The sequence below is a fragment of the Nerophis ophidion genome, linkage group LG18, assembly GCF_033978795.1.
Source record: "Nerophis ophidion isolate RoL-2023_Sa linkage group LG18, RoL_Noph_v1.0, whole genome shotgun sequence".
In the NCBI taxonomy this organism is placed as follows: Eukaryota; Metazoa; Chordata; class Actinopteri; order Syngnathiformes; family Syngnathidae; genus Nerophis; species Nerophis ophidion.
This window is the reverse complement of record NC_084628.1, coordinates 19,959,784-19,977,962: the sequence shown is the minus strand read 5'-3', so window position 1 is coordinate 19,977,962 and position 18,179 is coordinate 19,959,784. Positions and strand designations below refer to the sequence as shown.

The 18,179-nt window shown below is 41.1% G+C and overlaps 1 protein-coding gene across 1 annotated transcript; it reads right to left on the bottom strand.

Moving 5' to 3' along the window:
- Positions 1 to 2,225: 2,225 nt before the first annotated feature.
- ppp5c (protein phosphatase 5, catalytic subunit) lies at positions 2,226 to 12,622 on the bottom strand. The gene is made up of 13 exons (XM_061877491.1): positions 12,472 to 12,622; positions 8,657 to 8,898; positions 8,143 to 8,290; positions 7,947 to 8,068; positions 7,803 to 7,868; positions 6,096 to 6,194; positions 5,915 to 6,020; positions 5,709 to 5,851; positions 5,503 to 5,590; positions 3,919 to 3,959; positions 3,652 to 3,830; positions 3,489 to 3,570; positions 2,226 to 3,154 (listed from the first exon to the last, which is right to left on the bottom strand). Exons 1-13 carry the CDS (start codon positions 12,530 to 12,532, stop codon positions 3,092 to 3,094), a joined length of 1,440 nt encoding a protein of 479 aa, XP_061733475.1. The 5' UTR covers positions 12,533 to 12,622; the 3' UTR covers positions 2,226 to 3,091.
- Positions 12,623 to 18,179: the final 5,557 nt, after the last annotated feature.

The window sequence follows — 18,179 nt, the reverse complement described above, 5'->3', positions numbered from 1 at the left end:
GCACTAATACACCCCTATACCATCCCAGATGCTGGCTTTTGAACTTTGCGCCTGTAACAATCTGGATAGTTATTTTCCTCTCTGTTCCGGAGGACACCACCTCCACAGTTTCCAAATATAATTTGAAAAGTGGACACATCAGACCACAGAACACTTTACAACTTTTCATCAGTCCATCTTAGATGAGCTCGAGCCTAGCGAAGCCGGCGGCGTTCCTGGGTCTTGTTGATAAATGGCTTATCGCTTTGCATAGTAGAGTTTTAACTTGCCCTTACTGATGTAGCGACCAACTGTAGTTACTGACAGTGGTTTTCTGAAGTGTTCCTGAACCCATGTGGTGATATCCTTTACACACTGATGTCGGTATTTGATGCAGCACCGCCTGAGGGATCAAAGGTCCGTAATATCATCGCTTACGTGCAGTGATTTCTCCAGATTCTCTGAACCTATTGATGATTTCACGGACCGTAGATGGTAAAATCCCTAAATTCCTTTCAATAGCTCGTTGAGAAATGTTCTAAAACTGTTCGACAATTTGCTTACAAATTGGTGACCCTCGCCCCATCCTTGTTTGTGAATTACTTAGCATTTCATGGAAGCTGCTTTTATACCCAATTATGGCACCCAACTGTTCCCAATTAGCCTGCACACCTGTGGAATGTTCCAAATAAGTGTTTGATGAGCATTCCTCAACTTTATCAGTATTTATTGCCACCTTTCCCAACTTTTTTTGTCACATGTTGCTAGCATCAAATTCTAAAGTTAATGATTTGCAAAAAAAAAATGTTTATCAGTTTTAACTTTAAATATGTTGTCTTTGTAGCATATTCAATTGACTGAAATTGATTTGCAAATCATTGTATTCGGTTTATATTTAAATCTAACAATTTCCCAACTCATATGGAAACGGGGTTTGTACTTAACTCTGCATTGCCGGCAGTAAGTCGGACACGTTTCAAGTGAGTGTTGGACTCTGCCAAGGCTGCCTTTTCTCACCGACTCTGTTCATAACTTTTATGGACAGAATTTCTAAGCGCAGTCAAGGTGTTGAGGGGATCCGGTTTGGTGGCTGCAGGATTTTGTCTCTGCTTTTTGCAGATGATGTGGTCCTGATGGCTTCATCTGGCCGGGATCCTCAGCTGTCTCTGGATCGGTTTGCAGCCGAGCGTGAAGCGACTGGGATGAGAATCAGCACCTCCAAGTAAGAGTCTACTGTTCTCGCCCGGAAAAGGGTGCCATATCCGGGTTGGGGAGGAGACCCTGCCCCAAGAGGAGGAGTTCAAGTAATTTCCAGTTCACTGAAAATGTATCTTAAAATAAATGTCTGTTGTTATAACATCAGTTCGATGCACAGAAAAAAAATAACTTCTCAGGCCCAACTATTTGTCAACAATTGTTTAAAATACAATTAATCGAGAAACTGATCAGTCGGCCCGGCTCAACGATCGGAATGAAACTAGACTCTCCGTTGACGGTGGCAGAGAAGAGGACTGTGGAAAAACTAGTGAGCATCATGGCTAATGCCAGTCACCCTCTGCATAGCGTTATCAGTAGCCAGAGAAACCTGTTCAGTGCTAGACTAGACTCAAAACTCCTTTGTCCCACACGCCATCAGAGTGTACAACTCCTCTCTGAGGGGAGGGGGGGTACTAGGATGACAGGGGACGCAAAGCAATAACAATACTGAAATAAACTGCAACAAAACAGTGCAATACATTTTAAAAGGTGCAATAAACACATATTTCATATAATCGACAGTATTATCGTTTTTCTACAGTTTTCCTCTTCATAACATGGTCATTGCTGCCCATTTTCTCTTGCTATATTCTTGCTTTTTACTGTTATATTTTTATTCTCATTGTTACTTTTTATTTTTATTCTTGTTATATATTCAATTATATTTCCATATATACCTCCATTATTTACTTTTTAAATTATAATTTAAATCTGTACACTGCTACTGGAATTTAAATTTTCCTGAGGGAACGCTACTGAAGGAAATCAATAAAGTACTATATCTATCTTAATTGAAAATGTTTCCCATACATAAAAACTAAAACAGTGGAAAGAACAAATACTTTAAGTGTAGTACATGCATATATTCGATTTAAAATTATTGCTGTCCCCCACAAATGACCCACACATTTCTATAACCACTGGATTAATTTTTTGTATTTTTTTTTCTCCAAACGTTACATGGAATCTCAAATGATACAGTATATATACACATTTTACTATTTATTGTATTTATTTACCTAAAAAGTAGAGGGTCATTAAACAATGCAGCTGTGCGTTTCAACTAAGACAGGATACATTTTGGACGTTTTGTGTACTGGAGAACTCCACAAGTCAGTCACAGGTCATCGAACATGTTGAGGAGACTGGAGCAGTGTCTGTGTAGGGCCAACACCAGAACTGGTTGGGACATTGAAAAGTGTGCAAGCTGTCGGGCTGGTAAGACAGAGAGCAGCGGTATTTTCCTCCGTGGGAAACAGTGCAAATTAAACGTTACCACGTCTGTTCTAGCTAAAACCTCACAAATTGCAAACAGCACCTCTGTGTGGACCCAAAGTCAGTCTCTCTTTGTGAGCTGGGATCTTTTGTATATTTACTTTTCATATTTCTGTCAAGTAATAAAACATGAAGAAAATGACATACTGGTTGGAGACACAATGATGGAAATGCCACCCTTAAACGTTTCAGATGTGCGCACATGCTAACAGTATCTCTTGGAGTTACTCCTCGTGAAAACTTGACAATCATTCTACTACAGATCTTTGGTACGGACCAGATATTTGATTCCATCTGCTGAGTACATCAAACCTTCAAAAACCAAGCAGCTCCACGGAGACACATCTGGGATATTGGATTTGTGTACAAGGCGAGCAGACTGTGGAAATGGGGATTTTCCAGTTTGAACTGATAACCTTGTGGACTGGGCGGGTCTAAGCGATCTCCTCCCATTTGAACTACACCGCACCGTGAATTGGGAGCGGGATCCCTTAGGCCAAAGCTGGAATCGAGGACACAAAGATTGAAGTGTGTTGCTTCAGGTCATACGGGAGGTTGTCCTGACGAACCAGCGCCGCTTCTACATCATCCCCAACTGCATCAGCGTGTTGGCGTATGCCATGGGCTTGACATTCGGATGAGGCTGGAAAGAAGAGTGATGATGTCACTTTAACTGCTGAATTAAAGTAGTGAAGTGAAATAAATTATATTTATATAGCGCTTTTCTCAAGTGACTAAAAGCGCTTTACATAGTGACACCCAATATCTAAGTTACATTTAAACCAGTGTGGGTGGCACTGGGAGCAGGTGGGTAAAGTGTCTTGCCCAAGGACACAACGGCAGTGACTAGGATGGCACAAGCGGGAATCGAACCTGCAACCCTCAAGTTGCTGGAACGGCCACTCTACCAACCGAGCTATGCCGCCCAGTAGTAAAACAGAGGAAGTTGTCATCATGCGGTGGACGGTGCTACTGACCACAGCAGTGAACTGGTGGAACTCTGGCTTGAGATCAGATCCCCTGAGGTGGATAAAAGCTCCTTTGTTTCCCATCTGGTCACTGGTTGGAGCAGAAGACGGCACACGTTACGAGCGAGCAGCCCCAGTCGCTACTGACTATGATCTAAAAAGGGGTACGCACCAGTAGTTGGGTGCTGAGAAAACCGTGATGCACTTTCCTGAGTGAGTGACCTCGTAACCCTCAGCCTTGACCTCGTGACTCCGGATGATGTAGTCCAGTTTGTTCTGATCCAAGAAGCGCTCTGTCACATCCGGCCCAAACTGACAGCTCACTCCTCGCTTGCTGATCGACCGGCCGTTCTACATCAAGCACACGCTTATTAATTAGTTCATGTTGGATTGAGTGGGAAACAGGAAGACACAGATGAGGTTTTCGGGCGGTGCTGACCTGAGGTTGGGGGTCTGACCAGAGAAGGTCACACATGGGACCTGCAAGGGAGAGGCGAGGTAGATGTTGAGATGTTCTTCATTATAGTCATCATTAGGGATGTGGTAACAATCAACTTATTTTAATAAAAACGATGTCATCGCCATTGTCTATTAATGACTTTTAAAGCCGATCCCTTGTTGCAGACATTGTATTTTATAGCCCCCCAGCTGACAAGCGGCTAGCAGATAATCATGTCTCCCCACACGATGTAGCTGCTCCCCAAGTTAACAATAATCACTTCTATTACTGCAAATAAACTACACTTCTTAGTACCATTCATGATCAACCATCATTATAAATAAAAAATGAAAATATGAATGTATGATGTATTATATGGTATCTGTGTAAATGTAAAAAATAAACTTCAACCATAATCATTAGAGGACGAGCCTAAACATGTTATACACCGAAAGAAAGTCAGGCGCAGGCATGCCAATAGTTAAACTAACTGCTAAACTAGCTTTAAACACAACCAATACATAAGAGCTTAGAAAAGTTTAAGAAGTGCAGATAGGTGTGTTACAGCAGATATTAACAAGGAGATTAATAAGAGGAAAATATAAAAACAGCTGTTGGTGTGTCAGCATTATGGCAATCAGTAGGCGTTGTGTGAAAGAAGGGCAGCTCAATCCATAAGTTGATGTCCATACGAAAGGTATTATCAGAGTATGATCAGTATTAGAGTGATCGGGTCGATATTGTTAGTCTCAAAAAATGTTTCTTTAATGTTTCCAAAACCAGTGAATAATTATCTGAACTTGAAACTAAATTAAGTCATATTTTTTTATACATATAAAACACTTCCTTGTATTCTACATTACATGCTGACCACATGGTGTTTTTTTAGTCAAAATTTTGCATAGATTGTTGGACAGACCATTTTTGAACTGCTTTATAAACATCTCTTCAGGATACGCTGTTTTGTGGGCGGCCTTAATTACATGGCTCCACTTCGACTGCATCTTCTACCTGTCAGCCATGTTGTTGTTTTTAGCACTTCCATAGAGTCTACTGACAGTATTAGTTAGAACTACACTCTACTTTCTATTAGAAATGGCAACACCGGAGGATGCATGTGCGAGCCAGTCTTCCCCACAATGAAGAAAGAGAAAAAAAAAAAGGAGCTTTTTAACTCCAGCATTGGATTACAATGGGGGACTCACGCAAAGCATTTTAGGTAAATTTATACCATATAGAAAATCCGCTGACATCCCTTAAAATAAACGACACAAATGGGGCAAGGAATACAATATCTCCGCAATGCCTCCATGAATTGATTTCATATTTTCCGGACTTACGCAGATCCCAAATACAAAAATACAGGTACCAATAGGTAAAAACGGTTGGTTTTGCGTAATCTGTTCCCTTTCAAAAGGGCAAAAATCGATTGATTTAAAACACTCATGGATAGTCGTTTTTGAATTTATTTAGTTATTGTGTACTATTGACCTTGTTTTGATTAAACAATTGTACGTAATAAAAGCTATGGAACCTTGATCGGAACATCCTTATTCATCATTTTCAACTACTAGGAGATCATACCTGAGTCTGGAGGTTGTCGGTTCCTTTCGATCTTTCTGAGGTCTTCCAACGTGACTCCATCTTCACTGAACAGTCCCCCGTGCATCACCTGAGGCGCATCACGTCATGGACGTTAATATTTTAACAGTTCCATAAAGTTTTGCTTTATTGACATGTGCTGTATGGCGTGTTAAAGCATGTTTTAGGTAATATTGCACAATGCTCACCAGTATTTTGTTGTTGATACACTGAGCAAGTGGCAGCCACTGGAAAACCTCACTGAATAACTGGAACATCTGTGCAGTGTATTTGGCCTTGACCTCGCCCTCAAAGCCGTACATCTGGTTCATGTTGTCCGTTTCGTGGTTACCTGCAAGTCAGTCAACCTTAGCTCACAACTCCAATCGAAACAGACGAACATGTGACACCTCACCTCGGAGCAGGTGAAAGTTGTCGGGGTAGAGCAGCTTGAATCCAAAGAGGGTGAGAATGACCTCCAGAGAGAAAGAGCCACGGTCTACAAAGTCACCATTGAACAGCTACGTTTACTTGAGTTAAGAACTTTAGCTGGAAGTACAAACTGAAGGCTGCGGCAGTCAGACCCAAAAGGATACGTAGGGATTGCTCTCAGTCGGGAGGCCGTTCAACTCGAAGATGTTGAGGAGATCATAGTATTGCCCGTGTGTGTCGCCACAGATGGTTATTTTTTCTGGCTGTTGGATGACAGAACAGATTGAAGTATTTCATGAAGGAAATAAAGAACAAATTGAACAGTTCACCTCAGTTTTATCTCATACTGTGATGCTAACATGCATCAAATGTGAACTGCTTTTAGAGCTGCAGCTGATTATTTATGTAATCTATCGATTAATTTGTTCGCTTAATCAATAAAACACACCGTCTCGCTTCAACGCATCTTTTAGGGGAAATAGCAGGAATAAACAAAGATTTTTCTAATAACATATTTCTTTCTATAAATACACATAACATTGAAATTGCATTTTTGCCAAGGGAGCATCACTATACACAGTACTATATATATATAAAAACATGAAAATATGTATGTAGTATGGTAAATTGAGTGACTATGTATTTTATAATTTAACACACATTTAAAAAGGTATTAATGGGAGGTTTGATTTTTGGACCAACAACTCATCAGCATTAACATACTAACAGTAGATGCTAACATGCTCTCATATGTTTACATGTGATTGAATAAAACAATTTGTTATGTAAATCAAACATAAAACAGCGTTCGATCCAAAAAATAGACTTTAATCTATAATATAGAATACTTCCGGGGTTGTGACCTCCGTTTACATTACGTCAAGTCAAAAATATACCTTTTCAAAATATATCTTCTCGCTGGCTCCTAATAAATGCCCTAAAAGTACAACTGGTTTGGAACCAACAGTGTTCGGATCGTAATCATCCAAATATGATCAGCAGCAAAGTGGACAGTCGTCAACGTTGTGGTTCGAACAGCAAACAGAGGCAACAACAAGTAAGCTAGCTAAATGTTTAGCTAACTCGCAGGCTTGTTTCAGTGCTCCTTGTCGTCTCCCAGTCCTACAACTCTGCGGCTGAGGCCACCGTTCAACATTTTTTGTTTCAATCTTATTTGTATTAATATTTAATTTAAAAAAATATAAAAGTGATATTTTGTTGCAAAAATCAATGTTTAAAAACGTGGATATCCGTGTTTTCGCAGACAGAAAGGGACAAGCGGTAGAAAATGGATGGATGGATGGATGGATTTCGCATGCTTGCACTTGGTAGGCTGCCAGTGTTAGCCAAGCTAGTCGCGGGCTACAAACAATGTACACCATTTTAAAAAAACAAACATGTCTGTTTATTTTACATTTTGGGTAAGCACAAAATTTAATAAATATTATTTTCGGAGGAAAAGCGCTGTGATCAAAGTATTTTAAAGTAATAATGGATGTCTGTTTTTTCATGGTGAACTGCTTACAAAAGGAATGAGTTCAAATCTTGCCATTGCTTATATGGATCAATTCCACCAATTTTACTCATTAAAAAAAAAAAAAGTTCCAGTTTGTCTCTGTACAATCCCTTTTCATCAGTTTTTGCTCCCTATCGCACAGTACTAAAAATACAGTACACCTACAGTGTATGTAGACAAAAGCTTTAGCCATTAGAAATGGCAGCCACAGCCCCACAATCCATCATCCTCTTCCACTTATAATTTCCTAAAATCACGGGCCCTGTCGAGACGTATAGGTATATACTCTCATGTGCACTCTGTTGCAACAGTCTGCTTTACTAGCTATCTCTAGAAGTTTGAAAGACATTCTCACCTCTTTTATCGCAATGTCAACAAGACTGGGTAGTTTGGATAAAAGATCTTTAACTTGCACCAAAATCTGTAAAATAGAACAAACAACTAATTGCATGCACAAAAGTTTCCTTCATTGTGTCTTTTTAAGCAAGTAACTGTTTACCTGATAAGCACACTTTCTGTGCAGTTTCTTCTGTTCTTTGAACCATTCCATCATTTCCTTCATGAACTTCATCGTAACCTTTCCATCCTCCAGTTTGGGCCCGGCATAGTCGTCCTCGATTGCTGCCGTGAGAGACAATTGTCATTTCAGAGCAAACATGTCGGGATGCATGCATTGTTTTTATTTTTACACTCACTCATGCTTTCAATGTCCAGAGAGTCGACGACAGACTTTTTGATCTCGTCGCTGGCGATGGCTCTCTCGAAGGCCTTCTGTTTGACAATCTTGTTGCATTCCTGATATTTCATTTTTGCATCCTTGTCGTTCGGTCGAACACGCACTACCTGTCATTACATTACACATTATAAAATGTTTATGTATCGATTCATAGTAGTCCAAGTGCTATTTTAAGGGGGCTTAATCCAAAAATTAACATCCATCCATCCATTTTCTACCGCTTGTCCCTTTTGGAGTAGCGGGGGGTGCTGGAGCCTATCTCAGCTGCACATTATTTCTTACATTCCAATAAATGAAACAACACCAAATAAGAATTGATGCAAGTTCTTGCAAGCTTGACCACTTTGGAATTATGACTGGATTACAGGCTAATCCCCTTTTCAAACTGTGGAGATTAAGATCCACACACATGCTTAACCTGGCCAGGTCTACATGGTTCTTCCTTACTCAGTTTCAGGTTATGCTGTTCTTACCGTCTCATAGTCCTTTAATGCAGCCTTGAACTTGCCCAGCGCCATATTGGAAGTGGCCCTGCGGTAATATCCTTTGATGTAATTTTTATCTATATCCAAGGCCTTGGTCGCATCCGCCAAGGCATAGCCGTAGCACTCAGTGCGCAGGTATGCCAGACTGCGGTTACTGTAGTAGATGGCATTGGATGAATTGAGTTCCAAGGCCTCTGAGTAGTACTTGATTGCATTATCATAGTCTTTATCTGCAAAACAGAAAGGACATTTTCACTGGATAAAATACTACAATACTAGAATAGAATAGAACAGAATAGAGTTTTATTGTCATTATTGTAGTGAACAGGTTCAAAGAACAACGAAATTGGAGCAGATCCCCTAAGGTGCATATACAATTTGCTAATATAAATAGTAAAAAAGATATAAATAAGAGATGTATCTGTGTGTGTATATATATATATATATCCACATACATGCATACATATAAATATATATACACATATACATATAACATTATTGCACATTATAGTACGAGAAAAAAAATAAATAAATAAAAAGACATGACACATGAGGACATTGTGCTCACTCAGTGCCTGTTGAATGCTACTATGGCTCTTGGGTAAAAGCTGTTTTTTAGATTTTAGCACCCTATAGCGTCTGCCCGAGGGTAGCAGTTCTAGGTGGCAGTGCCCGGGCTGGAATTGGTCTTTCAGGATGCTCTGTGCTTTCCTGAGACAGCGCGAGCTGTACAAGTTAGCCAGGGAGGGGAGGGGGTATCCGATGATTTTCTGGGCGGACTTTATGACCCCCTGGAGCGCCGTTCTCTCTGCGGTTGGCAGCTGCTGAACCACACGCAGATGCAGTAGGTCGGGATGCTCTCAATGGAGCACCGGTAGAAGGACACCAGCAGCTCCTGAGACAGGTGGTTGTTCCTGAGTATTCTCAGGAAGTGCAGTCTCTGGTGTGCCTTCTTGATGGTAGCCGTGGTGTTGGTACTCCAGGATAGGTCCTCGGCCAGGTGGACTCCCAGGAATCGGAAGTCGGAGACCCTCTTCACGCAGTCACCGCTGATGATCAGGGGGAGGATGTCCGTTTTATTCCTCCTGAAATCTATGACCAGCTCCTTGGTCTTGGAGGTGTTCAGGGCCAGGTTGTTGACACAGCTTCTCCACCTCGTCCCGATATGCAGCCTCGTCTCCCTCCGAGATGAGCCCCACTGCGGTGGTGTCATCCGCAAATTTGATGATGGAGTTGCTGGAGTGGGCAGGTGTGCAGTCGTAATACATAGGGCTGGGCGATTTATAGATATATATTCGATATATCGCGGGTCGCAATTGCTTTTAGCTGCTGTCCTTCTCGCAGACAGCAAGTGCACCTTCTTACATGTCACATACTGTCACGTCATACGTCAGATACCTATACGCCCTCGCCGAGCAGAGAGGTAGCAGCATGGGTAACGTTAGTTGTGATGCTAGCGGAGCCGTGCGAGTGGTGATACGAGAGAAAGAGGGTGCGAATCTGGTAACAAATGAAGGAAGAATTAATTCCCAAGAAAAACAGCAGGGTCTCCATCGTCTGGCGGTGGTTTGGCTTCAAGCGGAATATGTCGAACAGACAACTGTAAATTGTCAACTGTGGGGCAAAAGCGTTGCTACAAAAAGTAGCATTACTGCTAATATGTAGCATCCTTTGAAAAGCCACCTGCAAGAGCATGAAGCGTGCTTACTCCGCATAGCAACATCTCCATTTGGTGCCACAAGCCCAAACCATCAAAATGACGAGGCAAACATTTCCAGATCAACACCGTATGAAATAAATAGTCAACAAAAGGAGATAATGTCTGAAGTAACCTACCACATAGCGAAGGACAAACACTATTTGATTTCCTATTATGCAGCTAATTTTTATTTATAGTTTTTGAAATATCTTGTGTGACACCATGCAAAAAAGTGCACTTTGTTTTAACTACTGTAGTGGCGTTCTGTACAAAAAGTGCACTTTAATTTAGTGTTTTTTTGATATGTCATCTCAGTGACATCAAGCACAAAAGTGCACTAATAGCTTGTTTTAAAATGTCTCTGACCATCTTGCACTTTCTGTTTTGGAAATGACACACATTTTGTGCCATTGCTTAATAACTGTTTAATAAATACAGTTTTGGTCAATTGACTTAGTTGGGATTTCCTTCTCTGCATGAAGGTTTAAAATGAGCATATATTAATACAGTATGAGGAATAATGTTTTAATGTAGACACCTACAATATGTTAGACTCCGCCAAGACTGCCCTTTGTCACCAATTTAGTTCATAAATTATTTGGAGAGAATTTCTAGGCGTATTCAAGGTGTTGAAGGGTTCCAGTTTGGTGGCCATGGGATGAGGTCTCTGCTTTTTGCAGATGATGTGGTCCTGGTGGCTTCATCTGGCCGGGATCTTTAGCTCTCACTGGATCGGTTCGCAGCCGAGTGACAAGCGACCGGAATGAGAATCAGCACTTCTAAGTCCGAGTCCATGGTTCTCTCCTGGAAAAGGGTGGAGTGCCATCTCCGGGTTGGGGAGGAGACCCTGCCCCAAGTGGAGGAGTTCAAGTACCTAGGAGTTTTGTTCACGAGTGGGGGAAGTGTGGATCGTGAGATCGACAGGCAGATCGGTGCGGCCTCTTCAGTAATGCGGACGTTGTACCGATCCGTTGTGGTAAAGAAGGAGCTGAGCCGGAAGGCAAAGCTCTCAATTTACCGGTCGATCTACGTTCCCATCCTCACCTAAGGTCATGAGCTTTGGGTCATGACCGAAAGGATGAGATTACGGGTACAAGCGGCCGAAATGAGTTTCCTACGCCGGGTGGTGGGGCTCTCCCTTAAGCGATAGGGTGAGAAGCTCTGTCATCCGAGAGGAACTCAAAGTAAAGCCGCTGGTCCTCCACATCGAGAGGAGCCACATGAGGTGGTTCGGGCATCTGGTCAGGATGCCACCTAAACGCCTCCCTAGGGAGGTGTTTATGGCACATCCAACCGGTAGGAGGCCACGGGGAAGACCCAGGACACGTTGGGAAGACTATGTCTCCCGGCTGGCCTGGGAACGCCTCGGGATCCCCCGGGAAGAGCTAGACATAGTGGCTGGGGAGAGGGAAGTCTGGGCTTCCCTGCTTAGGCTGCTGCCCCTGCGACCATACCCCGGACATGGAATCATCATACTGCTGTGATTATATGAATCAAGTGTTAATTCAAGGCTAAGGCAAAATATCGAGATATATATCGTTTATCGCGATATGGCCTACGAATATCGAGATATTAAAAAAAAGGTCATATCACCCAGCCTTATTTAGAATATCCCCAAAGACAAAGTATTAATTTAATTGTTAATGAGTTATATTCCCATTAGAAAAATCGCTCTAAATAACATATGTAAGTGTGGCAAAATCGATATAGCGTGAGACCTGTAATTATGGTGGTGAGGCTCACATGCTTCCGTTGGCCATTAGAACATTCTAGCAACTGCTACGAACAACGTTTTATACATTTTGATAACTTATTGAGTAAACGATGGCAAATTGGTCAGTGAAATACATTTATTTGCACGGGGCAATAACCAGGCGGTGTTCCTGAAAGCCGGACAGGATAAGCGCTCTCAGTAGTTCAATGAATGGGCTTCACGCTTTAGCACGCTCCCTGCGCACTGCTAGCCTAGCTTCACGTTGACGTGTGGCTGTTAACTGCAGCGTTTCACAGCAATAGTTAACTCTCCAACGCAAACGCTGGATAGGCTTTATTTTGCCTTAAGCCACCAATTAAAGTCACCGACTTGACAGTCTTGCCAACTCACCTTTAAAGTATTTATTAGCCTTCTCCTTGAGTAGCTCAGCATCGTTTACTCCCTCCGCCATCTTCTTCTCGCTGCCGTATTCCGATGCCTACACCATTGACGATTGTCGCAAAGTAGCAAGGTTGCCAGATAGGTAATGGCAAATTATCGTATCGAAAGCGGACATTTATCGCACACAACCGATTTAATGTTGAGCAAGACTATCTAGTATAGTGTAACATTTTCATATACCTTTATAGTGTTGCTCGTGATGCGGTTTTACCTTTAAATAGACAAATAGCATTGTCGGAGGGAGAACAGGCCCTCATGTGGCTGTGGAAATGTACGTGAGACTTTACAATGCGCAACATCAAGTTGGAAGGTGCCGTGTAGGCTGTATCACGTTTGCGTTTGCTGATACCCATGTGTTGAAGGAGAAACATTATTGCATTTTATGAGAAATGTGTCAAAATTATTGCATTTTATGAGAAATGTGTCAACATTATTATCCTGGGGGAAATTGTCGTACACATGCAATCACATTCGTACATCTGGCAACGTTGAAGGGATATTTTCCTTGACGGACTATTTGTAAATAAGCGTTTTATGCATTTACCGAATGCTTTAAGTGAAACAACGGAGGAACTAATTGCACTGTTATTATTATTTACAAAGCAAGATGTTTTTATATGAAGTTTGGTACTTGAACGTTATCTACAACAGCGGCCCCCAACCACCGGGCCGCGGCTCGATTGGTACCGGCCGCAGATTTTTGGGGGGATTTTTTTTATTTGTTTAATTTTTATTTTTTATTTTAATCAAATCAACATAAAAAACACAAGATACACTTACAATTATTGCACCGACCCAAAAACCCTCCCTTTTTCGTGACAAACAATTAAATAAAAAAATCATTTTCTACTCTGAAATGTTCATCATAGATGTATTTCCACTGTTAGATACATAATCTAAAAAGAAAAATCCGGAAATCACATTGTATTATTTTTTTTATGATTGTATTTGTATGTTGCCGGGCACACGAGAGAATATCAGTGTTAGTATTTAATGTACAAGCCTTTGTTTGCAATTACAGGGGTCAAACTAGGGCTGGGTGATGTGGTCTTATTTAATATCGATATTTTGGCAACACTAAATTGGCCCTAGTGTGTGAATGTGAGTGTGAATGTTGTCTGTCTATCTGTGTTGGCCCTGCGGTGAGGTGGCGACTTGTTCAGGGTGTACACCGCCTTTCGCCCGATTGTAGCTGAGATAGGCGCCAGCGCCCCCCGCGACCCCAAAAGAGAATAAGCGGTAGAAAATGGATGGATGGATATTTTAAGGCCATATCACGATACACAATATATATCTCGATATTTTGCCTTAGCCCTGAATTAACACTTCATACATACAGTATACTCACAGCAGTATGATGATTGTATGTGTCTACATTAAAACATTATTTTTCATAGTAATAATAATAATAATACATTTTATTTGTAAGGCGCCTTTCTGGGCACTCAAGGACACCATACAAAATCAAAACAATAAAATCAAATTGGATAAAAACAACAATAATAACAACAACAAAGATAGATAAGATACGATGGTTACAAAGAATAAGAAGTCCGGAATAGGTGTGTTTTGAGTCTTGACTTGAAGAGGGATATTGAGTCCAAGTTGCGAAGGTCAGGTGGCAAAGAGTTCGAAAGATGTGGGGTAGAGCGGCTGAAAGATCGGGCACCCATGGTGGACAGTTTAAATAAGGGGATAGTGAGATGGATGGATGAAGAGGATCTTAGGGAACGTGAGGGCGTGGCGGCATGGATCAGGTCAGAGAGATAAGATGGCGAGAGGTTATGGATAGCTTTGAAAGTGAGGAGAACTATTTTAAAGTGAATACGATGCTTGATGGGTAGCCAGTGGAGTTTCTGCAGAACAGGGGTGTTGTGCTGAATTAAAGAGGATCTTGTGATTATCCGGGCTGCAGAGTTCTGGAGAAGCTAAAGTTTGTGAAGTGACTTGTGAGGGAGCCCAAACAGGAGAGAGTTACAATAGTCCAGGCGAGAGGTGACCAGGCTATGGACTAATATGTCAGCAGTATGTAGGGTAAGGGCTTGGCGAAGACGATTAATGTTCCGTAGAGGGAAGTAAGCAGACCGGGTAATGCTGTATATGTGGGCTTGAAAGGAGACTACGCTGTCGAGGAAGTGTATGGATTACATTAATATATGCTCATTTTAGACTTTCATGCAGAGAAGGAAATCACAACGAAATTAATTGACCAAAACTGTATTTATTAAACAGTTATTAAGCAGTGGCACAAACATGCATGTAATTTTAAAACAGAAAATGCAAGATTGTCAGATACATTTTAAAACAAGCTATTAGTGCACTTTTGTGCATGATGTCACTAAGATGACATATCAAAACAACAGTAAATTAAAGTTTACTTTTTGTACAGAACACCACTACAATAGTTAAAAACAAATAAAGTGCACTTTTGTGCATGATGTCACACAAGATATTTCAAAGAGTGTCACATAAAAATGAGCTGCATATCAAATAGTATATGTCCTACGGTGTTGATGTGGAAATACTTGCTTCTGCATTTTGTGGGTGTGGCACCGAACTGAGATGTTGACATTAAGAGTTTGAAGCACTCTTCATTCACTAGCGGGTGAGTTTTCAAATGATGCTACATATTAGCAGTGCTGCTACTTTTTGTAGCAAAGCTTCCACCGCATAAATGTTCAACATTTTCCTGCTTGAAGCCAAACCACCGCCAGACGATGCACCCCGTGCTGTTTTTCTTGGCAAATAAGTCTTCCTCTATTTTTTACCAGATTCGCACCTTCGCAGTTTAATGCCCGCAGCTAAAAGCAACTGCGTGAGGACGTATACTCGAATATCACGATATAGTCATTTTCTATATCGCACAGAGACAAACCCGCGATGTATCGAGTATATCGATATATCGCCCAGCCCTAGGTCAAATGTTTCCTATAGTTCTTCACCAGGTTTGCACACACGGCAACAGGGATTTTGGCCCACTCCGTCACACAGATCTTGTCCAGATCTGTCAGGTTTCGGGGCTGTCCCAGAGCAACACAAAGTTTTCGATTGGATTTAGGTCTGGAGACTGACTAGGCCACTCCAGAACCTTGATATGCTTCATATGAAGCCACTCTTTGGTTATCCTGGCTGTGTGATTTGGGTAATTGTCATGTTGGAAGACCCAGCCACGACCCATCTTCAATGCTCTGACTGAGGGAAGGAGGTTTTTGGCCAAAATCTCACAATACATAGCACCGTTCATCCTCTCATTAATACAATGCAGTCGTAATGTCACCTTTGCAGAAAGGCACCCCCAAAGCATGATGTTTCCACCCCCATGCTTCACTGTAGGAAGGGTGTTCTTGAGATGATACTCATCCTTCTTTTTCCTCTAAACCCGATGAGTGGAGTTTATACCAAAATGTTCTATTTTGGTCTCTTCTGACCACATGACTTTCTCCCATGACTCCCCTGGATCATCCAGATGGCCATTGGCAAACTTCAGACGGGCCTGGACATGGGCTGACTTAAGCAGGGGAACAATCTATGCGATGCATGATTTTAAACATCTACGCGGTAGTGTTCTGATAGTAGCCTTGAAAACAGTGGTCCCAGCTCTCTTCAGGTCATTCACCAGCTCCTGCTGCATAGAATTCTGGGCTTATTCCTCACTTTTCTTATCATGAGTGATGCCCCACGAGGAGAGTTCTTACATGGAGCCCCAGTCCGTGGTAAATTAGCAGTCATGTTTAGCCTCTTCCATTTTCTAACAATTACTGAAACCAAGCTGCTTCCCAATTGTCCCATAGCATTTTCCAGCTTTGCGCAGCTCGACAATTTTGTCTCTGGTCTTTTTTGGCAGCTCTTTGGTCTTGCTCAGGGTAGCAGTTGGACCTTGACTGACTGTGGGCTGCACAGATGACTTTAAGGAGCCCAAAAGGGGTGGTGGGTGGGTGATTAGTTGTGGGGTAAAGGTGGACTTTTTTTTTTAAAGGAGCCTGACAGCTCTTTGAGAGTCATAATTAATGATGATTGTCATGTGTGCAAATACTTATGATCCCCAGTAACATACAAATAAATCATTTAAAAAAATCATGCAAAATGATTTGCGGAGTTTTCTTTATATATTATGTCTCTAACAGTGGAACTACATCTATGATGAACATTTCAGACTTCTTGCTAATTTTTAAGTGGGAGAACTTGCAAAATTGCAGGGTGTGCAAAATACTTATATATATATATATATATATATATATATATATATATATATATATATATAAATATATATATATATGTTTATATATATATGTATATATATATATATATATATATATATATATATATATATATATATATATATATATATATCCATCCATCTATCCATCCATTCTGTACCGTTTGTCCTGTTCGGGGTTGCGGGAGGGGGGGAGGATCGCTGGAGCCTATATTAGCTGCGTTCGAGCGGATGGCGGGGGGTACACCTTGGACAAGTCGCCACCTCATCGCAGGGCCAACACAGATAGACAGCCAACATTCATATATATATATCCCTCCATTTTTTTTACCGCTTATTCCATGTATATATATATATATATATATATATATATATATATATATATATATATATATATATATGTCTTGATTGGATTATCCAGAGAATAGTGCTCGATACCGTGGTAGAGCGCAATATGTAGGTGTGGGAAAAATCACAAGACTACTTCATCTCTACAGAACTGTTTCATTATGATTGAGGGAACCCCTCATGAAACAGTTCTGTAGCGATGAAGTAGTCTCATTATTTTCCCACACCGATATATATATATATATATATATATATATATATATATATATATATAATATATATATATATATGTACATATATATGTACATATACACACACATATATATATATATATATATATATATAAATTATATATATATATATATACACACACACACACACACACACACACACACACACACACACACACACACACACACACACACACACACACACAATGAATGGATGGATACTGGAATTTAAACATGAAAAAATGAAAGCATTCTGTAATTACGTATGTATGCGTTTTGCGTTTTATACCAGCAGAGGGCGTTAAAGTCAATGTCATCCTCATTTTAACTGGCTAGTGTTTGTGATTGCAATGATCAGGTCGACCACGCGGTGAATTATACATAACAACCCATCTCATTGGGGCATGAATGACCTGGAGGATGACTTCATTTGTTTCTGATTGATGTCCTGTGCGATGGCAAATAAAAAAAAAAACAAGCCTCAGAAAAAAACAAACCCAAAAAACAAAACACAGCTTTGATTTCTTTTGGTCTTCTTCCAGGTGCCTCCAGGGGTGAGGATGTTGCTCAGGAAATTTCCTGCCATCTGAACCCAGCAGGTGGCCTCCGGCCTCCGCAGATGTCAGAGAGAAGGGACAAACAAAGTGCAGGTGCTCATCCACACAACTTCTCTCACCCAGTGTCTGACACATTGTCGCCTCAATTAAGCGCTCTGCAAAAACAAAACATCACGCGGCCTGAGGCTGAGGCTAAATTTTCCTTTGCCAGACTGGTCGGACTAATGAGAGTGGCGCCCGAGGAAGGAAAATGTAACTTTTTATTTAAAAGTTTGTGGCTGTCTTCGTTAATGAGGAGAATATGAG